The 22,193-nt window shown below is 45.8% G+C and overlaps 3 protein-coding genes across 3 annotated transcripts; 2 read left to right on the top strand and 1 right to left on the bottom strand.

Annotated features, from left to right (window-relative positions):
• Nucleotides 1-1,527: 1,527 nt before the first annotated feature.
• LOC132319995 (keratin-associated protein 10-4-like) lies at nucleotides 1,528-4,209 on the top strand. The gene is made up of 4 exons (XM_059832085.1): nucleotides 1,528-2,256; nucleotides 2,392-3,131; nucleotides 3,582-4,048; nucleotides 4,112-4,209. The coding sequence occupies exons 1-4, from the start codon at nucleotides 1,528-1,530 to the stop codon at nucleotides 4,207-4,209; spliced, it is 2,034 nt and encodes a 677-aa protein (XP_059688068.1).
• A 6,550-nt stretch (nucleotides 4,210-10,759) lies between these two features.
• Nucleotides 10,760-11,305, top strand: LOC104262378 (proline-rich protein 9). Its single transcript, XM_009818735.2, has one exon. The coding sequence runs from the start codon at nucleotides 10,760-10,762 to the stop codon at nucleotides 11,303-11,305; it is 546 nt and encodes a 181-aa protein (XP_009817037.1).
• Nucleotides 11,306-18,464: 7,159 nt separating this feature from the next.
• Nucleotides 18,465-19,427, bottom strand: LOC104262377 (keratinocyte proline-rich protein). Its single transcript, XM_009818734.2, has one exon. It carries the CDS (start codon nucleotides 19,425-19,427, stop codon nucleotides 18,465-18,467), a length of 963 nt encoding a protein of 320 aa, XP_009817036.2.
• Nucleotides 19,428-22,193: the final 2,766 nt, after the last annotated feature.

Below are 22,193 nucleotides of genomic sequence, written 5' to 3'. Positions count from 1 at the left end.
CTGCAAGCTGCAACAAGGGAAATTCTGACCAGATTATCGGGAATAAAATTCTCAGTAGAAGGGATATTGTGCACTAGTAAGAGCAAGCAAACTTGCACAGTAGAGCAGAAGAAAGCTGCTTACGGAGTCCTATCCCATCTGTAATCCTGGTCTGTACAGCTGTCTCAGGGGAAGGTGCAAGACAATGTACCAAATGAACTTTTATCAAAACAAAGTTTAATCCCGAGGGGGATTGTTTCCAGGCTGTATCATCAGTTCTTTTTTTCCCCATCCCCCATAGGAAATACGTGGATCAGGAATTCAAGCTTGCAGGCAGCAGTCATAGTGTCGCATGTACCACCTCAGTGGCTAGGTTTCATTAAAAATTATAGTGTAAGCAAGTAATTTAAGGATTGGAGGTGGAGCAGGCCTGGATTATTAAAAATTTTATTTCCATACCCCTGAGGTGTCTCATTTCCGGAGACACGGACACTGAAATCATATAAAAGGATTCATATTGTAGTGTTTCTCAAGCCATTTTGGTTTCATTTGCTAGTTGCTGGTGGTGAATTGGGTAAGTCTCTCTTGGCTTACTGGGAAGTAATGTAGTGGCTGGGGTTATTTAATTTTAAAATATTATCTGCAGAAGCAAGTTAAAAGACTTATGAGTGCTTCTGCTTAGAGAGATTTGTGTGTGGTACTTACTTACCAAGCAGCTGAGCTAAGGGTAAATATTCATTCCATCTTCTACCAGTCTTTATTTGCTGTGTGTTTTGCAATTGCTGTGCGCTCTCCATCAAGATGTCTCAGAGTAGTTGAGAGTGGACTAACCCCTCTCTTTCCCCAATAACATTGCTACCCTGTTTTAACCAGGAAATTATTGGGTTTGAGAGAGATCAAAAGGCAAGGCTAGGACTTCAAAGGAAAAAAGTGGGAGGGAAGATAAGAAGTGGAGACTTGCAGGCTGCAAGAGTAAGCAATGCCTGGAAGGAAGTCTGGATGAGAAGAGCTGGGAGGACTTCTGTGGGAGAGGTGGGAAAGCAGCTGCACTGTAAGCATCAGATACTTTCCTTGTGGAAGTTTTCCAGCATGAAGCCTCCACTCATGTCCTCTAGCCGAGGACCTGCGTGTGGACAGGGCACTATCAGAAGCCAAATAGTCTCCATTTCGGGTGGAAATAGGGAAGTAATGTCAAGGAGTTAATCCCAAACCAAGGGGAGCTGCGGCCAGGTGGGGACTGTCCTGGCTTCAGACCCTGCAATATTATCTAGCTGAGTCCAAATAACGCCACTTTTCTTTGCTGTTTTGAGAAGAAGTTTTTTGAAATGTACATGCAGCCAGTAGCTACAAACTTGTCTAAAATTCTTTCATGTGGAGTTAGTGCCCTCCTATGGATTTCAGGCTGTTTTCCCAGTATATTGTTCAGTATTCCGCTGGAAAAAATGTAGTTTAACTCAGTGTATAAAATAGCCTGGTGAAAGCTGAATGTCTCTGTTTTCCACAAAGTATATTCCTTTCCTGTTTTCAGACATTACCCCTCCCTCAAAGATGCATCGCCAAAATGATTGCCAACTGAGACAGCTCTGCCTTCCACCTCCCACCATCTTGGTGAGGCGTTTTCCCGTGAAAAAACGTGGGGATCCCTGTGGCACTGTCTGTAACATCCAGCGCTTGCCTCCATGTGTGGATCCCTGCTGCTATGCTGGGATTCCTCAGGGCACCACAACTTACGTGAACTTGGGTAATCTTGGTGTGACACAGACTGCCAGGTGCGTGGATCCATGCTGTCTTGCAGTCACCACTTGTGCGCCTCCGTGCTGTGAGGAGGTGACCAAGTGCACCACCACCTGTGCAGACCCATGCTGCTGCAAAGTGACCGAGTGCACCACCAGATGTGAAGATCCGTGTTGTCAGGAACTGACCAAGTGCACCACCACGTGCGTGGATCCGTGCTGTCAGGAAGTGACCAAGTGCACCACTACATGCGTGGATCCGTGCTGTCAGGAATTGACCAAGTGCACCACTACGTGCGTGGATCCATGCTGTCAGGAAGTGACCAAGTGTACCACCACGTGCGTGGATCCATGCTGTCAGGAAGTGACCAAGTGCACCACCACATGCGTGGATCCATGCTGCAAAGAGGTGACCAAGTGCACCACCACGTGCGTGGATCCATGCTGTCAGGAAGTGACCAAGTGCACCACCACGTGCATGGATCCGTGTTGTCAGGAAGTGACCAAGTGCACCACCACGTGCGTGGATCCGTGTTGTCAGGAAGTGACCAAGTGCACCACCACGTGTGTAGACCCATGCTGCAAAGAAGTGACCAAGTGCACCACCAGATGTGTAGATCCATGCTGTGGTGAGGTGACCAAGTGCACCACCACGTGTGTGGATCCCTGCTGCAAGGAGGTGACCAAGTGCACCACCACTTGTGTGGACCCATGCTGCAAAGAAGTGACCCGGTGCACCACCAGATGTGTAGATCCATGCTGCAAAGAAGTGACCCGGTGCACCACCAGATGTGTAGATCCATGCTGCAAAGAAGTGACCCAGTGCACCACCAGATGTGTAGATCCATGCTGCAAAGAAGTGACCCAGTGCACCACCAGATGTGTAGATCCATGCTGTGGACCTGTGACTAGATGTGCCACTACATGTGTTGATCCATGCTGTGGCAAAGTGACCAAATGCACCACCACATGTGTTGATCCATGTTGTGGGGAAGTGACCAAATGCACCACCAGGTGCGTAGATCCATGCTGTGGAGGTGTCACTAGATGCACCACTAAATGTGTGGACCCATGCTGTGACAGAGTCACCAAGTGCACTACCAGGTGCGTAGATCCATGCTGCAGAGAGGTGACCAAGTGCACCACTAAGTGTGTGGATCCATGCTGCGACAGAGTGACCAAGTGCACCACCAGATGCGTGGATCCATGCTGTAACGAAGTGATCAAGTGCACCAGCAGGTGCGTAGATCCATGCTGTGGAGATGTCACCAGATGCACCACTAAGTGTGTGGATCCGTGCTGTGGGGAAGTGACCAAATGCACCACCAGGTGCGTAGATCCATGCTGTGGAGGTGTCACCAGATGCACTACTAAGTGTGTGGATCCGTGCTGTGCAGCTGTGACCAGATGCTCCACCAGGTGCGTAGATCCATGCTGTGGAAATGTCACCAGATGCATGACTAAGTGTGTGGATCCATGTTGTGCAGCTGTGACCAGATGCACCACCAGGTGCGTAGATCCATGCTGTGGAGATGTCACCAGATGCACCACTAAGTGTGTGGATCCGTGCTGTGGGGAAGTGACGAAATGCACCACCAGGTGCGTAGATCCATGCTGTGGAGGTGTCACCAGATGCACCACTAAGTGTGTGGATCCGTGCTGTGGCAGAGTGACCAAGTGCACCACCAGATGCGTGGATCCATGCTGTAGAGACGTGACCAGGTACACCACCAGGTGCGTGGACCCGTGCGGTAGAGGAGTGATGAAATATGCTACCAGGTGTGTGGATCCGTGCTGTGGACAAGTGACCAGATGCATTACTAAGTGTGTGGAGCCATGCTGTGGGCAAGTATCCAAGTGCACCACCAGATGCGTGGATCCCTGCTGTAGTGAGGTGACCAAGTGTACCACCACGTGCGTGGATCCGTGCTGTCAGGAAGTGACCAAGTGCACCACCACGTGTGTGGATCCATGCTGTGGAGGAGTGAGTGAATGCACCACCAAGTGCGTGGATCCGTGCTGTCAGGAAGTGACCAAGTGTACCACCACGTGCGTGGATCCGTGCTGTCAGGAAGTGACCAAGTGTACCACCACGTGTGTGGATCCATGCTGTCAGGAAGTGACCAAGTGCACCACCACGTGTGTGGATCCATGCTGTCAGGAAGTGACCAAGTGTACCACCACGTGCGTGGATCCCTGCTGTGGAGGTGTGAGTGAATGCACCACCACGTGTGTGGATCCCTGCTGCAAAGAAGTGACCAAGTGCACCACCACATGTGTGGATCCCTGCTGCAAAGAAGTGACCAAGTGCACCACCACGTGTGTGGATCCCTGCTGTGGGGGCGTTCAGGCTGTTACGAAGTGCGTGGATTCCTGTCCCACTGCCTGCGTTACACAAGCCGTCCCCCCGTGCATGGGTGTATGCACCTCTGCCTGCGGCCGGCACTACTCCATCACATGTGCAGATGTCTGCTGTCGTAAATGCATGGCTCCTTGAGGGGCTGCACATGGGGGGTCCTGTGGTGGGAGCCACAAGGGGACCCCACTCTGCAGTGCCGTTGCCCTGTGGAGTCTCCAAAGGCTAAGGAATGAAAATGGTTTGCAGATTCCTCAACTTGCCAACATCTTCCTCACATCTTTGCTTTACAAGCGCCCTTCCTGTCCTAGGAAGAGTAAATCCTGAAACGGTTTTCCTTATGTTCTGCATCATTTCTGCTATATTTAGCTCAAGCACAATGCCTTTCCTTGTAACATGTAACCAATTGATTTTGTGCCCCCAGGAATACTGCCTGGGAGAGAGATTCTGTAATTCTTCTTTGCACTGATGTAGATGGAGGGATTTCCCCGTTTGTTCTTTCTTGGCATCTTTTCCTTTATGTGTATGAAGCAATAAAAAACAAAAAGATCTTGGCATCAGCTGTCTGAAAGTGTTTTCTTCACTTTTGCATTCCCCCCGACTCACACTTTCTCCGTTTAATTTCTTCCTAAAAGCCTGATCTCTGTAGAGCAGCAGCTCCTGCTAGAATGCATGGGCAGGTCTAAGGCAATAGCCAGAGACCTGGGACTCATCTGGGATATCCCAGATCCGTGCTGGGAGAGGGGATGCTGTATGTCACGAGGAAGCACTGCTCTCCCGTGGTTTAGAAAAGAATTTGAAAACCCAACCATTTGCTGAAGTGCTCCTCTGAAGCTGGAGGAGCTCAGGGCCATCTGCGTCTGCATCCCGCAGGCAGAAATGAAACGTTCCATTACGAGCAATGGGTAAATAAGCCACTAACGAGGGGAAGATGAGCAGGTCTGGGAGTCCGTGCCTCGTGACTTTGTCACCCGTGTGTAAGAGGTCCTATCTCAGCCTTTTGCAATCGAATTCTGTTTCCTTGTCTCTGGTGGCAATTGGGCAAGCCTCACCAGTTAGGGAGATCGACACGGATTCACTCACTGCTGAATTCTGCAGAAATGTTATCAGTATTAGCAAGGTGTCTTGGACAATTTTAGTAACCCTCCGTGAATATCTGTTACCAGGATCTCAGCGCTTCCTCCTTAGCACTTGAATTTGTTTGCAAATTGCTCGCCCAGGATTGAGCAACATCCTCAGGGACCCAAAGTTGCCCTGTTACACATGCCAAGGGTAGCGCCCCGCAGGTTTCCAGAGCAGAGATGGTGCAGAGTGGGATTGGGTTTAGCAGCAACCGCTGAAGGGCGGAGAGACGGGGAGGCAGACTGCGGGGGAAGCCAGCCCAGCTGCTGAAGCAGCAGATGTGGGCGCAGCTCTGTCTGCGAGCACCCACTGGCTCCTTCTTTAAAGCTGCCCCAGGGCACGTGGCTGGTGACTAACCTGCAATTACCACTGTCTCACTTTTTCTAGTAGAGATGTCTGACCAATAGTGGGACGTGATAAATCATACCCAATGGACGTGGCATCGCACGCGGGCTGGGGAGACCTGGCCTCGCACAAATCATTCCACCCTCACAGCTCTTCTGTTTGCCTCCTCCTGTCTCAACAGGTTCTGGCAGACCCTGGCTCTCACCACCGGTTGTACAGCTCTCGCCACAGCGGGCGTCTGGGCTTTGGCAAGTGCTCTAGGCGTTACCTAAGCACAAATGCTACACAATAGAAATACCAAACCAATTGAGGCTTCCTAATCACCTCTCTGCGGAGGTCTGATGTGACTCCAAAACTCCTTTAAAACTCATTAAAAGGTTCTGTGGAAGCAACGATTTCCTTCGCTCCTGCTCCCAAATCAAATGGAACAATCTTCTGCGAAATATGAAACTGTGTGTGGAAAAAAATGGCATTCAGATGAGATTTTCCCTTAAACTATTTCTCTGTAGCATCCTTCTGCAAGCGTAATGCTTGCAATATGTTTAATCCTTCGTATGAACATAGAAACTCAGATTTTAAAAGGCTGAGCCCATTAGCAGAAAGCAGACACTTCATTTCCAGGTGAACATCACAAGATTGTGCTGTAGGAAGACAAACGGACGTCCTTCCTCCCTGAACACCTGAACGTTTGTACTACATCTATGAGACTGTCATAACAGTTTGGAAGAAAATTGCTGTTCAGCATAAGCAAATGTAGTAGGTCCACAGTTCTTGCTCTGTCAGGCAATGTGCTCTGAGCTCTAAAAAGTGTTCCTCAGAGATCAGGACACAGTTTTAGTCAGTAATTTAAAAAAAAACTAAGGAAAGCTGAATTCCCCTTCTAACGTACTGGGAAATCAAAGCAAATACCTGCAATAGTCAGAAGGCAAAAGATAAAACAGAGGAGTTTTTTTCATAACCACAGCTAGTTCCTCTTTTTCAGATTTAATTGCATTCAGATGCTCACTTATCATTCTTCACGGAGCACTCACCTTCCTGAGTAAACAGGAAAAGAGGCAGATAGTGCCTTATTTGGGTTCCTCTCAGCCCCAGAAGTAATGATCTAATTACTTGATCAAATAGTCCCTAGGGCATGGACTAGACAAGCCACTTGTTTTCATGTGAGGCTAATTGCATTCTGTACTCAGCCTCCTGGCATCTCAGCTATGCGACGATTTCCAAAGCCGGAGCGATAGATGAGCGGCCTGGAGACCAGCCCCACCTGGAAGCTGCCCTCGGTGCTGGATCACACCCTTGCACCTTCCCCGGGTAGTTGTGGTAGGGGATGATGAGGGGGGAAAGTTGGGTGTAATGAAGCCCCAGACTTTATGATTTAATTGCAACAAAGCGCAGGAGAGTGGGCTGGGAAGGCCTCTCCATGCTGAGAATATGGGGAGAATCCTTGGTTTCTATGAAAAAGCTTCGCTCACCAAAATGTGGGTGGGGTACTACAAGGGATGCTGCACATAACAAAATGCAATCCCTGGTACCGACCAGTGCTGGATACCACAGAGGAAGAAAGCTTACTTAGGAGGCTTTTAGGTAAACCAAGGAATGCAAAGAAATTCAGAGGTGTCATATTTTTAAAGCAAAGTGTTCAGCCATTTACAAAATAAGTTGGTCTTTTTTCTAGCAGAAATCCAATTGAACAGCCCACAATGGTGCATATCCAAACAGTTGCACAGGGAAAAATTTCAGTTTGAGATGTTTCCATCAAAAATCATGACACCTGCACATCCTGAAGTTTTGTATTTATGGTAACAATCATGTCTCCATGACCATGCCGTGTTTCCTGTCTGCAGGCAAATTTTTTATAGCTGTAGGAAAATGGCTCCAATCTTGATGTGCCTCCATCTTTGGTAGCTCTTGGTGGTGAAATACGAAGTCTCTCTTGGATTATTGGGAGCCAAGAGTGTTGACCATGTTCTTTTTTACTGATTTTTTTTCAGAAATATACTCCTGAACACCAGAATACAGTGCTCGGGGGCTCCTCTTCTGCAGCACCAAACCTCTGGGTAGGGGAGTCTGTCTCCTCCTGGGCTCCAGGAACCTTTTCTGGTTCAGGTTTGCACTCTGCCGTGCTCTTTTCACTGAAGAGCTACCCATCACACCAGCCTCTGGTTCTGCAAGAGACCTTAACATGTGCCATTTAATTAAATAGATCCCAGAAGCGTCAGATTTGGAATAAAAAAATCACTTCTTTTCAGCTCTTTTGCCAAAGCAGGATGGCCATGAAAAGATGTTGCTGTGGGGTCCTGACTCACTAAATTTAATGTCACCAGTCAAATGACCAAATTGCTCATAAATATAATAGAGATCCACAAATAAGTGTCAATTAAAAATAATAATCCAGCTCTCTGATGTTCCCACATATTACAAATGCAGATCAATTTATATCTCCTAAAATGTCTATTTCTCTTAGAAGTCGTTACAATTTCTTGCTAATCAAATATAACAATAGGGTACAAAATAACCTTCTATAGAAAGGGAGACGTAGGACCGGTCCTCAGCATTGGTTTTAGAGGTGAGCCTGGAGCCCTAGGAAAGCATGAAGAACTGTACAAACCGGACTATGAGAAACTCCTCAGCAAGATAAGTGTTGGAGGCTGCTGCTGTGAGGGGACCTAAAAGTACTGGAGGACAATTGCTTGCTCAGCATCACCTGGCAGGGTTAGCTCTAGGAGGGGAAGATGGGGAGAGATTAATCAGTCAAAATATTAGACACCTAAATCTGAGCTAGTTGCTCTCTGTTCGTTTTGCAATAAGCAGGGTCTATTTGACGCAGTCATGGGTGTTTCTCCTCACCCTGAAGCAGATGTCTAAGACAAGCAAACCACACTGTACAAGTCCCTGTTTCTTCCTATCATCTATAAAAGATGCCAGTGCAGCAGTATGAGTCTCGGGAGGGGAGAAACTGCACATGACGCGAGTCTGTCCAGCAAAGGAAGAGGAGTGCAAAGACTGAATGAACCATGAGGTGCTGCTGGGAGGATGTCAAGAGCAGTGCAAATCCATCAGCTCACATGGGCTTAGGACAGGAATTCCAGTTTCCCCATGTAAATACTAGAAAGGAACCAGTGCCCATGTCTGCAATTCTCCAGAGGGACTCCTGGTTTCCAGTGTAAACAGGATGCACTGCTCATGCTGAACGGGTTGGGTGGTGGTTTTTTTTTTTTCTTCCCCATTTAGCATCTGTGTAAGTGATCTCATTGAGGAATTTGGTCACCTAAATGCAGTCTGATGATCACATTCCACCTCCGTGATTGGAATATCTCAGTGAAATAAAGATGTTCTGTGCTGCGGAGCTGAGTGAGATATCATGATCAGCAAAAGACTTCAATATGCTAATATGGAGTCCTGGGCCTAAATTCCACTTAAACTGAAAGCCTTTACACTCCTCTGGCAGTGAAAAATGCCTTCAAAATGTGTGCCCCTTCACTTTGCCCTGAATGGCTTGAAGAGGTCCTCAAGGTAACTGGAGTTGTGTCCCCATTGGCATCGCCAAGCATGAAAGTTGTTAATAGAGGGTGGAGAGGAATGGATTGGGTTTATTTAATGGTTAAAAAGGTATTAGAGAAATAGATACCTCAATAGTTTGCGGAAGCGCTGATGGCCCACTGTAGGATTAGCTGTTTCTTACCATGAGAATTAGGACATGGTATTTCTCATAGTAAATCAGATCAATTGTCCATCTTCCCTAATAATAGCTATCCATTCTTACTGCGTTGGAAAAAACCTAAGGTATCATTCAGACATTTATGGAAATAAGGAGATGAAAATATCCAAGCGTATTAAATCTTCTTTGAAAAAGAATTAATTAATACCTGATTTTTTTTTAATTACTGTGTCATTCCCGTTGGGAACCACATGACTTGGGTGTTAGGTAGAAGCAGAATTTGCTCAGGATCACATGCTTTTCCTGGAAGAGGGTTTCCATCAAAAATTAGGATGTAAACAAATATGTAAAGCATGTATAGGTGGAGCCTGTTCAGGTAGTTAGTGGTCAGGTGTCCATACCCCTGGGCTCCCTGGTTTCCGGAGATGACGCCATGCAAGCCATATAAAAAGGTTTGCATTTTGATGCTGACACCAGTCCATTTGACTTCTCCCTCACTCACTTGCATTGGTGAACTGGTAAGTCTGTCTTGGATTTATCAGGGAATAACGCAATGGCTGTGTTACTTGGTTGTTCTGGTCAAAAGAATATAGCAATGATTGCAAGAGAGCTTTGCTTCTGCTGTTTCTGTTCCAGGATTTGTCCTGGAATAGGGGAGAGGATGTTCGACTCTTATTTAGAGTTTACTCTTCCTTAAGTAGCTTGCAAATGTCCTGTCACCTCTTCAGAAACTGTGACTGTCTCTCATCCTTCTTTGTATCCTATTTTAATTAATTTTTTCATACCTCATTAAGTCTGGAAATTAAATAAATTAGTGTATGCTGCAGAGTAAGTCTTGGGACTTCAAACGAGATGGGTGGGAAGAAGCATTATCTGGAAGAAGGAAGCTGCAGAATACCTGAGGGCAAAGCTGCAGGAGACATCTGGGAGAAGTCAAGATGAGGAGATGAATTGGAAACAGGAGCTGCAACCTCTGGGCCAACCCTTCTCTTATGAAAGGATGAGCCCATTAATTTTGATATGACTCCAATGTCATACCATGATATACAGCCGGAGGATTTGGGACAGTGTCTGAATTTGTGGTCTTTGGGCTTTATCCTCAGGCATTAGCAGCTCAACATCTACACAAAGGGGTATGTGCTCTGTGATGCGCGTGAGGAACTGAAGAAGTGATAAGCAAAAGATGGGCCCTGGAATGACTGCTGATTTAATTAAGAAAATAAGGAAATGAGAAAGGAACTATTTTCATGTTACAACTTCTACAAAGTTTAACTATGGGCATTTCTATAAAATTCAGGGGTTACGGCTCTAGTCTTCCTAACAGTGATGCTTGCAGGTTCCTAAGAAAGGAAGGACTAATCTGGCAGTGTTAGTTTCAGATGCCTGAATCCAGAAATCATTCACACATGCAATTTTTTCTAACAGTCCTTTTCGCAGTCCAACAGCTAACGGCTATGCATGTTTCAAGAGCTCAGGTTGAGAATTGTGGCTCAAGAAGAAAGGACGAGAGTCCTGATTTTGTATCTCTCTTTTTATCTTTGTCTTTAGCTTTACCAGCACCTCAGAAGGATGTCTTACTATGAGCAGTGCAAACAGCCCTGCCTGCCCCCTCCCATTTGTGTGCAGAAATGCTCCACCAAGTGCGTGGAGCCCTGCAACACGGTGTGCGTGGAGCCCTGCGGCAGCGTCTGCGTGAACCCATGCTCCACGCCGTGCGTGGAGGTCTGCCCAGCGCCCTGTGCCACCCAGTGCACCACGTCCTGCACTACCCAGTGTGTGGAGCCTTGTGCCACCCAGTGCACCACGTCCTGCACCACCCAGTGCGTGGAACCTTGTGCCACCCAGTGCACCACATCCTGCAGCACCCAGTGTGTGGACCCCTGCAGCACCCAGTGCGTGGAGGTCTGCCCCCCTAAGTGCATTGATGTCTGCGTAAAGCCATGTGCCCCTCAGTGCCCAACCCAGTGCGTGGAGCCCTGCATCACCCAGTGCTGCACCAAGTGCGTGGAGCCCTGCCCAGTCCCATGCGTGGAGGTCTGTGCCACCAAATGTGTTGATTCATGCGAGACCGTGTGCCTGGAGCCATGCAGCACGGGCTGCTCTCACCCATGCTGATCGCCTTAACACGTGAGCCTTGCATGCAGCCTTGATGCTTCGGTGCATTGCAATATCCATAGGCTCATGAGCATCCGCGGAATGAAAAACAGGTTACAGACCCACCTGCGACGTACCGAGACCTCTCCCAAACTGGTTACCCTACGCTCTCTTTGTCTTGGAAAATATTTTTCTGGATGTTTCCAGCCTGTATCTTTGCTTCCTATGATACTTCTGCTACTGCTATCTCAGCACCTTTTTCTTGGCAACTGCAGTTGGCCAATATTATACTGCTGGGCATCTTGGGAAGTTATTTAGCAATGGCCGTGCTGTAAGCAGTTGATGTTGGAAGATGTCTCCCCTTCTATTATTTAGTTCTCATCTTGTCTTTTAATGTCTATGTGCAGCAATAAAAATTGACCATCGATGGCATCATGTGTTTTCTGTCTTTCTTTCATCTCCCCATTTCCATGTCTTCGGACCCAAGAATGTCTTCCTTTAGTTTTCCTTCTAAAAGCTGTTACCATTGTGGAGGGTTTGTGCCTGCAATGCAGTGCTGTAAACAGAGAGAGCGTGCATTACAATGTGGAGCAATGTCTTCTAATACCATGAACAATACATCACCCGGTCAATACTTTTCTGACAGATATAAAAAACATTAGCTTTGTTCTACTTGAAAATAATGATAGCAATTAAATTTTCACCTTTATTAATGATAGAATTTTGATCTTTATATCTCTAGATTTTGGAGGCAAATTTTAGAAACTGTTAAAAGGTGAATTTAAGTGGAAGAAAGCCCCAAATCCAAGAAAGAAGGAGTTGAAAAATTCTTGCTGAGGTTTTAATTATTTCTTAAAAACATTCTGACGGAGATGAAAATGGTATTTTTGACAAATTCTTCCCATTATCCTCACAGACTAAATATAGAAAGTAGGGGATTTGGCTTCAGGAGACGAATCTTTTTGTGGTTCAGGAACAGGTCTGAGCCCTGCAGTTTTGTTCCCAGGTTTGCTGCAGATACTTTGTGTGGCTTTGGGCAGGTCTCACTCTTCTTATCTATCCGTTCCCCATCTGGAACAAGGAGAAGTCGCATCCCTGACTGATAGAGTGGTTGACATTTTGGGTTCATTAATGTCTGGCAGGTACGATAATATTTTAATTCACTTAATGCGTCTTCTTCATTTGGAGTCATAATTTTGAAACTGAAGGAGGCCCATTGTCTGAAGGGACGTTATACCCATTTAAATGCTGAGTTTCAGAGATAATGCTCCCATTGTCTTCCATACTGTGCATGTGACTTGCTTACCTCTGTCTCTGTGATAGCCACACAATTTCCATGTCTGGGATGTAGAGAATTGCTATCCACCTACCATATCATTACGGCAAGGGTGGAGAACACCTAATCTAGAAAAGAAAGGAGTTATATTTAGGTGTGTGTAAACACTGTTACCAAATCAGCTTTTAATGAAACCTTGTGTGCAGGTGTAGAGGGTTTGACAGTAGATTCCTTTTTGTGTTATTTCTATCAACACCAAAAGGTGACACCATCAAACAGGAATAATGATAGGCAAAACATGTCGCAGTAAGGCAAACAAATTCTACACCTGAACACACCTTTCAGTTCAGATAGACAGAGCAGGGGTAGGTGGACCAGATATTCAACAGAGCAAAAATGGAGGGGGAGACTAGGAACGTGCACCTCTAATTCCTACTGTTGAACACAAGCCTTTGGGAACTTAGCAGTGAATTCTACCTCGCTAATAACTGCTTGCTGCTGCCACATGTGTAACGTCAGTGCCCACTTTCAGGCATGGAAAAAGTCTTAGTCAGGAAGTCATATGCGGCTACTAATGAGATCCATCCCATAGGTTAGTCACCTGTGACTGATTTCCAAGCATCTTCATCCAGCTCTATCAGCTGTGTTAGTCATTTGAAATTTTTTCTTCTCTCCCTCTCTGCTGCAAGCATTGCACCAGGCGCAGTAATCATAGATGGGAGCACGCAGCTCCGAAAACCCCAGAGGAAGTGGCAGACGAGACCTGTTGGCTTGTGCTCGCTTCCTGCGCCTGTAGGAAAACACATTGCAAAAGCCCTGACACACTGCTCTCCTATGCACCTGTGGTTAGTTCTGAGCATTGCTAAGATTCCCCTGTTTATTTACAACAAATTAGTGACATTTGGTCCATGTCAACCTCGGGGTCATTAAGACCCCTGGTAAATCAGGGATGAGTGAGGGATGTTGAGATGAAGGGATGATGTTGTTTCCATTAGCACCTTCTGGTCTCCTACACCCAGTGGAAGCCATGTCCGTCATCTCGCCATGCATCACCCATCTGTAATGGAAACTGGGCTACAATTCACAGGGTTGAATATGACCCCACAGGGCACAGCACTGAGGAATCCTCAAGGGAGGCTTGAACTACCTTTTCCCTTAGACCTAAAGACGATGTTTCAGTTGAAACATTTTCTCTGTTCCTTCCTTGGAAGAAGTTCAGGGGGATCAACATTTTCCTGAAACACAGATCCATTCCCAGAAAAAAGAAATTCTGCCACAACTTCAGCAAGCCAAACACAGTGTTTGTAAAAAAGAAGTTTTAGTTGCTTCAGCGAAAAGCTACATGGAAATGCAAGAAAAAATAAGGGGAAAGCTTTCTAATTTCTTGGCAATATAAAACATTTCATTCCCCTTTTGGGGAAGGAAAATAGAGAAGGGCAGAAGCAAAACCCAAAACCACAGACCGCCGAACACAGACCTGCTGCCCTTCCCAGGAGCCGGGATGCAGCACACAGACCTCCCCCACTCCACTCAGATTTATGCCAGCTGGAGATCTTTCCTGGCAATCACAGACAAAACTATCAGGAAACACCTAAACTTTATGTAAACATGTTCTGCTAACTCCGGAGCGGATCTGAGCCATCTCTCAAATCTGAGTTCAGTTGTGGGATCTTTGCCCAGGGTCGGGACAAGATGAATTATTAATAAATTAGCCAGTTATTACCAGATTGGGTGTGCCTGGCATTAAAAACAACAAATCCCCCACGCCTGAAAGAGGAGGCATCTCTCACAGACCTTGACTGAAGTCCAGGTGTACGGAGGTGTCAGTGGAGCAGGTTCTGGTTGTGAAAGATTCTGGTCATCAAGTTAATCTGTTATCATCAGCTCCCGGGGCTGACTTCTAAAAGCGTATAAAAGCCTCCTGTTCGGGAGGCTCTTTAACCTGAGTGGCTTCTTCTTCCCTTCCTCCCGCAGCAGGAGACACCAGGTGAGTCCCTCTATGCATGTTTTGCTATACAGGTGGGGGTTTCTGGTGCTCTGTTCTTGGGAGACAGGGTGATTTTTCTTTATTTTGTTTTGCTAGTAACAGTTTCAGCTTGTCTCCCTTGCAATTTCTCCTCCATACGGGTGAAAGCCATATTACGTTATTTTGAGACTTTCTGAGGTTTCAGGCAGTGGCTTGCTGACTCTTTGGACCAGTAAAACCCTGTCAACCCTCACTGTTTTTTTTCCAACTGATAAGAATCCTTGTGGATAACCATCGGGTATTGAGTATCAGCTACCAAAGGATGGCATCCACCAGCAGCTTGTTTTACATCCATCAAGAAGCCATGGGTTGATCACTGCAGCCTCCTGGATCTCCAGGGCTCTGAGTTTCACTTCTTCGTATAAAATCGCATCATCACTGAGCAGGAGGACAGTTCACCTGCATTTAACAGCCAGAGACACGGCTCTTGCTCTGAGGCTCTCAATGAACTAAGCAGAGACACGGCTGTTGCCAGAAGGGATTGTTATAAAATTATTTTTCTCTTTCAAAACCATTTGCAATACTGAAATGTCACTGGCTTTCTCCTCCTCTCTGACTAGTTTTAAATATTGCTCTGAGGTTCTCCTTGAACTAAGCATGCTTTCATTAAAATTTGTGTTGCTTCTTAGCTTGTCAAAGTTGAAATGTTCAGAAAATAGTGAGCAGAGGGAAAGAAGGAAAACCCCTCTCGCTATTTCTCTTCCCTCGAGCTCTGTAGCCATTTAACTGTTTAGATCACAACTCTGCTAGGATGGTGCTTGCCTCTTATATTCATTTATGCCTGTATACAGTTATGGCCTGAGGCCTCAGGAGAGGGGCTGATCTCGGTAGAGGCTAACAATGACGGGAGCCCAGAAAAGCAATATGGGCCAGCTGCAGCAAACTGGAGTCACCTACACAAATTTGGTCTGAACAGCAGCATCCTCAGGGATTTCCAAGGGTGTTTTTTCTCTGGTTTTGCTGGTAGGATTAATTTTTAAAGGCTCTTCACTGTTGGTTTGATGTCAAAGCTGAAGAACTGACCGAAACTATAATATCTGGAGAGGAGAAGTGTGTAGGGCTTAAAATAACTGAAATGGCACCTTGGTTTTCTTCCAGGCTTAGCAAAGATGTCTTCCCACCAGCAGAAACAGCAGCAGCAAATACCTTCAAAATGCCAGGAAAAGTGTCCTCCAAAGTGTGTGGAGCAATGCCAGCCCCCGAAAGGGCAAGCCAAGTGTCCTGTGAAGAGCATCCCCCAGCAGCAGCAGCAGCAGCAATGCCCGAAGCAGAAGTAGCACTAACAGTAACGGCCGCAAAGGGCCACGGAAGATGCAAATGCTTATTTCTAAGTTCTCCTTCTGTCTGCTGGCTCTGCCAGAATAGCTAGAAATCTGCAGCACGCCTCCTTTGTTTGCAAGCAGAAATTACTTTACAAAGAGATGCAATTCATTAACTTGGATTTATTCATCCTCTACTATACAAAGAAAAAAAATCGTGGGGCCATTTTCTTCTGGTCTTTAATTTGGGGCATGCTACAATAAAATTATAACTAACCTTATTACTTGCTTCCTGATTATTTTTTTTTCACTTTACTAGTGTTGTTCGTTTTCTTTTTGCTATTTTTATTAGCCAAAGAATTACCTTTAAACATACACTTATATACAAGGCACACATTCACAGGGACCCATGCACACTTGCCTTCCAGGTTTCCCAAGAAATTATTTGTCCGTACTTTTATTTCCAATAGACCCAGAAACCTGCAGCTGTTAATATGATGACCAAGTGGACCAGAAATGCGAAATGTCTAGAGCAAACGGCACAAAATGATCACCACTTCTAGAAAGGCCATTTAAATTCAACATCCTTTGGGGCAGAGTTGCTGCCTGGGTGTCAAAACTGCCTCAGGATCAATGTGCTTCCCATCTCAGGGCATGTTGTTTTCATTCTGAACTGGAGCAAACTGGGGAAACTTGGTTTTCTACAAGATACAATATTCTGAAGTATATTCTTGTGGGTCTATCAGAACAATTAATTGTGGCTGTAGAGTCTCAACTATATTATAACTGCTGAGAGGAAAATAGTCTTTGGAAGTTTTTAACACTTGTTCAGAATGAATAATTTTGGTTTTAAAAGAATCGGAAAGAGGCTTCAGAATGTTTTGATTTCTCAGCAGGACATACCGGCTCAGCTAATTGATTTCCAGTCAGCTGTATGGCAGAGTAGAGGACGAAAATTATCATAAATACAGAAACTGTTGAGTGATATTATATTGGTGCCTGGCAGATAGCCGTACCCTTGCTCTGCAAACCAGAAGCCGCTTGTCTCAGTGCGATTCTGTGATCAGACGACGAGGTTGGATGTATCTAACACCCATCTGATAGGTACGGGGCCAAACTAGAGAGATTACATCACTCCTGGCTCATCTGAAGTGTGGGAAAAACTCATTCGCTTGTGCTTGCAACCTGCCTCGTAGACATGCCCATGCCTTACATCTGCTGGAGGTCACGGAGCGGCTGTGAATGTGTTTAAATTGGGCAAATTGACCATGGGGACAGCTCGGTGTGAGCCGATGCCATGGGTCGTGCTCTGGGATGGGGTGTCTTGCTGAGAGGTGTTTGAGTGCAATTAGTGTTTCAGTGCTATCGGCCAGCCCAGGGACCGGCACGGTGCAGGGACTCTTGCAGGTTCTCTGAGCTGGGGACCTGGAGAGAAGCAGCGGACCCAGGGTCCCCCGCGAGTACCCGAGTTTCTGAGTCCTGATTCACCCAGCTTTGAGCCTAAAAAATTACTTACTGTTGCAAGCTGAGACTCCTTTTCATCTTTTTAAGAAGAAGCTATTAAAAAACTCCACAACTTGGTATTCAAAGTCATTTTTATTGTTGATTTTCACAGTGAAATAAATCCTGGATACAATGTCAGCCTAAAATAATTAGAGATAAGTACCAAATACATACGCAACAACACTGTGTGGTGAAACATGTTCCAGGGTGTAATTGAGACAGCACTGTGTATGCTTCCTCCTTTATCCTGTCTAACAGATGGAAGCCACGCCTGAGGTTAATCTATTTCAAAACATGTCTGGATTGGATTTAATTATCTATATATTTTCCATAAATAATCTCAGCTCGAGCTGTTCTTTTACACATCCTAGAAAATCCAAGGTGAGCTCTCTGAGGAAAGCACTGATTACTACCGAGTCAGCTAAGCAGATAATTAAGAGGTGATGGCTCTTTTGCAAAAATCTTCCTGTTTCCTCTACCACAATGGATCTTTTTAATTGCATAAAATATTCAGCACTATAGATTCATGATTCAGAAAGTCTTGTTGCCATTGACCAGAACCCCTTAGCAGTAGGTTCTGCACAAATCTCAAATCCTATTATTTATAGGCAAAATCCCTAAATGCAAGATGGGAGATGGCATTCGCGTACAGGGAGCTGGGAAGGAAGGCACAAAAACCAGGAGGCAGCGCGTGGGTCTGGACGATGAGCTCTAGGTCCCTAACTGCATTTGGGTTAAGTTTGACTATTTAGCTTAATGAACCCTGACTCGTGCGTGCCATCATGCTCTTTGGTCTCTCTCTGGGCCTTTAAAAGCCAGCGGGATGATTGGGAGAGGGCAGAAATTCAGGCCGCTGGAAAGCTGAACGCACATGCCTACAACACCGCTTGAAGCCTTATTATCTATTGACAGTCCTGATGTGTCAGTTAGCGTACGGCTGTTAGTATAGGATAACGCTAGCTTTAGCTGGGGGGGGGAGTTGGGAGCTGTGCTTCTTAACAGAAATTCTGCAGTGAGTATAAAAGGGTGTTGGAAAATGACCTCTGGTTGTGAGACACGGGGAGAGGAGGTTTGTAATCATCTTCTCTCTTCAGGGCTTCCCTTGTCAGCTGCAAGTTACTTCTGCATGGGTGGCCACTGGTTGGACTGCTTCACCTGCTGCTGCTCGATGGGAAGACACTTCTCCGGCTCAGGGCAGGGAGCAGGGATTGGCACAGGGATCTCCTTGCACTCCTGCTTCTCCTGGGGACATGGTGCAGGTTCAGGGCATGGAACAGGGATTGGCACAGGGATCTCCTTGCATTCCTGCTTCTCCTGAGGACACGGTGCAGGTTCAGGGCATGGAACGGGGATCGGCACAGGGGCCTCTTTGCACTGCTGTTTTTCTTGGGCACATGGTGTGGGTTCAGGACACGGAACAGGGATTGGCGTGGGGATCTCCTTGCACTCCTGCTTCTCTGGAGGGCACGGGGTGGGCACAGGGATCTCCTTGCACTCCTGCTTCTCCTGAGGACATGGTGCAGGTTCAGGGCATGGAACAGGGATTGGCACAGGGATCTCCTTGCATTGCTGCTTCTCTTGGGGACACGCTGCAGCCTCTGAGCAGGTAACAGGAACTGGCACAGGGATCTCCTTGCAATCCTGCTTCTCCAGCACACATGGAGTTGGTTCAGAGCAGGAAAGAGGGGCTGGCACAGGCAGCTCTTTGCACGCTGATTTCTCTTCGGGGCATGGAACGGGCTCAGGGCACGATACAGGTGGGAAGGTTGGTGGTAGCTTGCATTGCTGTTGCTGCTGCTGCTCCTGGGGTGGACACTTGGGTATTACGACCACTGGGGTTTCTCCCTTGCCTGGTTCCACCACCGGTGTTGGCAATGGCACTGTTTTTTCTGGGCATGGTACCACTACTACTGGGACTGGTTCTGGGCAAGGTGTTGGGACTTGGACTTCGGGTTGCTGCTGTGGACATGGGACTGGCTCAGTGCACGGCACAGGATCTTGGCTTTGCTTTGAAATGGTTTTGCTCAGGCCAGGTGGGAGGGTGATTTCCTGCTTGATCTGCATTTGATTCAAAGACATCTTTGCAGGAAACAAGATTATCTGAAAGAAATGTCAGAGTGTTATTGCGTCTGCTAAATGAACTGCATTGGGATAAGGGTGAAACAATTATAAGAAACATGAATCAGCTGCAAGAGTAAAGTTCTCTTAGTTTGCCCTTGGTTTCCTAAGGCAGGTTGGCTCAGAAAGAATTATGATTTGCTCTTTCTTTTTCATCCTGCCTTTCAGCTCCTGCTCTGACTCTGTCTTATCTTGTTCCTCCTTTCTGTTCTGCAATGTGGGACAGCCCTGTCAGGTCTAACTGAGGTAGAGCCACTCCTTTGAACTTGGAGCTGATTTACACTTCAGAGCTCTTCCTCCTGTTGCTTAGCTCTTCCAAAAGTGTTAACTCCCTTTCATTTCTGTCCTGGGGAATTGATGAGAGGACCTGGCAAATAACAGATCTGCTGGTTTGACAGAGGTTTCAGAAAGTCAAAATAACAATAAAAAAATAATGAATGCTGAAGACAAACATTTAAAAATGTTTGCTGTATCAAAAAGTAGAAAAATATAAATCTGGGCCCAACAGGATATTTTACGTTGACAATATACTTAAATACACGTTGACAAAATTCTTAAAATGGTTTCCAGATTTTACTTGGAATTAGAAACCTGAGGTGCTAAGGCCTCAAGCTGGACCCCACAAGGAAGCTGATATCTTTCTGTAGTATTAAGAGTCCTTACAGTAACATTAGGCCAACTCCTCCTCTTGCTCTGGTTTCACTCTGAGTTCATTGATGATGTAATGGATTGAGGTTACCTGTGGCACAGTCCTTCCAACAGTCATGGAAAGAATTAGCAGTGGTAATGCGTCCCTATGTTTCTGGATTATCGTGGCCACTAATAATACATGTAGCTTGCATGAATCAGAATAATCAGGAGGGATTTCTTCTCCCAAGGCCAGTAATGTGCAACAGGCCAAATGGGTTTTCCTAACAATGAAACTGCCTCTGTTTTGTGGGCTGCTGAAGGCAGGCACCAGGCTCAGCTGGACTGGTGCTGTGTCTTGGGTAAAGCCTGTGTTGCTGTTTTTCTAGAGACAATCTAAGGGCCCAAATAAAAGGTTAGAATCACAGAAGTGTTGGTTGGAAGGGGCATTTTTAAGTCCCTTCTACGTAGGACTAGCACCAACACAGATCATGTGAGTGAGCAAGTTCGTTCTCCCTTCCCTGTGTTGCCTACTCCTCTCAGCACATCTTCAAAGCAAATTCATTCCTCTCTCCAATATCCTCCAGATCAATATCACTTGTCTCTTGCTATTTTCTTTATAAGGACCTGATAAAATCTTAAGCCAAATTAATATATTGCTCTTGACATGGTTAGCACGAATGAGACAGCACACTAGGAATACTTTCACCCTTCTGCTTCCTACAGCCCCTCATACTCCCAAATCTATCTTTTTGCAAAAAAAGTCTTCAATGAAGTTGAAGTTGTACAGATATTCTTGTTATAAATAGCAGAATCACAGAAAATAGATTTGGAAGGAGCTTTAGGAGGCAATTTAGACCTTCTCCTTCCCTGAAGGCAGGATCAGTTATACTTAAACCAACATAATTTTATCTAATCTCTTCTTCAGAAAGGGTCTAATTTAGCACTTAACTATCCTCAGATTTACACACAATCTGAATTTGCCTTGCAGAGTCATTCCAAGAGTGCTTGTCCTACCCCAATGCCCACAATTTCTCTCCTTTGCAGGAATCTTTTGCATATTCAAAGGTATCAAATAAAACACTTCTTTAAAGAGTCTGCCTACATCAGGCCAAGCAGTAAAATTATAGACATCACAAAAAAGTATTAGTATTCTCTGACTTACCCAACCAGTCGACAGGGAGAAGCACGAAGTCGAGTGGATGGTGGAGCACGGAGATTTGAGAACTTTTATATGGTTTCAAAGCCCTGCCTTCTGGGAATGAGTCCTCCTAGGTAATGAGCTCATTCTTTCACAACTGCCATTGTGCGTTTCCTCCACAGACTTGTTTTACACGTAGGCATTGTGAAGAGAGGCTCTTGGTGCAAAATGTGTTTTAATCCCCTTTCTGACTAATCCGATTTAACAAAAAACTTTCTGTGTGTATAAAAGTCATACCCTCAGGTTAATACATTCATTGCAGACCCCATCGAGATCAGGGGTCTTGGTGCGGTGTCAACCAGCTTGGTTCCACTTCATCCCATGCATGAGTCATTTCGTGTCAGCTAATGCCCCCACTTCTTAGGATGTATTTGTAGTTTAAGACAGGGGGATAATCTGTACTTCTCTCACCTCCTTTTCATCAATGAATGCTCTAAAGTGACTTTCTTCAGATTCTATAAACTCGTGATGGATGGATTTCTTTTTTTTTTTTCCCCATGAAGGTCTTCATAGATTTCATTCTTCTTTCATTTCAGAACAGATAATTTTGAATGCACGTTATTTTCCATGGTACAGAAGATGCAGCTCCCACCCATCTAAGTGTGACAGAAGAGGGAACGAGTTTATCTCCATGTACCATGTGAAATATAAAGGGATTTTTTAACATTATCAAGATTTATCACATCCAAATGGAATTTAGACACCGGCCTCATTTAGGTGCCAGAGTGGCATTTGAAAAGTTGTTTCAATCTACATGTGAAATAAAGGGAGCTTGTAGCATATACAGTTTATTCCCTAAGCATTATTCCACGTAAAAAAAGGATATTGAGTGAAAATAGCTCACTGATTATTACCCTCGAAATCTCAGGGAGCTCTCAGGATACCGGTCAAACAGTCCT

The sequence above is a fragment of the Gavia stellata genome, chromosome 33 (assembly GCF_030936135.1).
Source record: "Gavia stellata isolate bGavSte3 chromosome 33, bGavSte3.hap2, whole genome shotgun sequence".
NCBI lineage: Eukaryota > Metazoa > Chordata > Aves > Gaviiformes > Gaviidae > Gavia > Gavia stellata.
The sequence above is the reverse complement of the archived record's forward strand: the minus strand, read 5'-3'. Positions and strand labels throughout refer to the sequence as shown.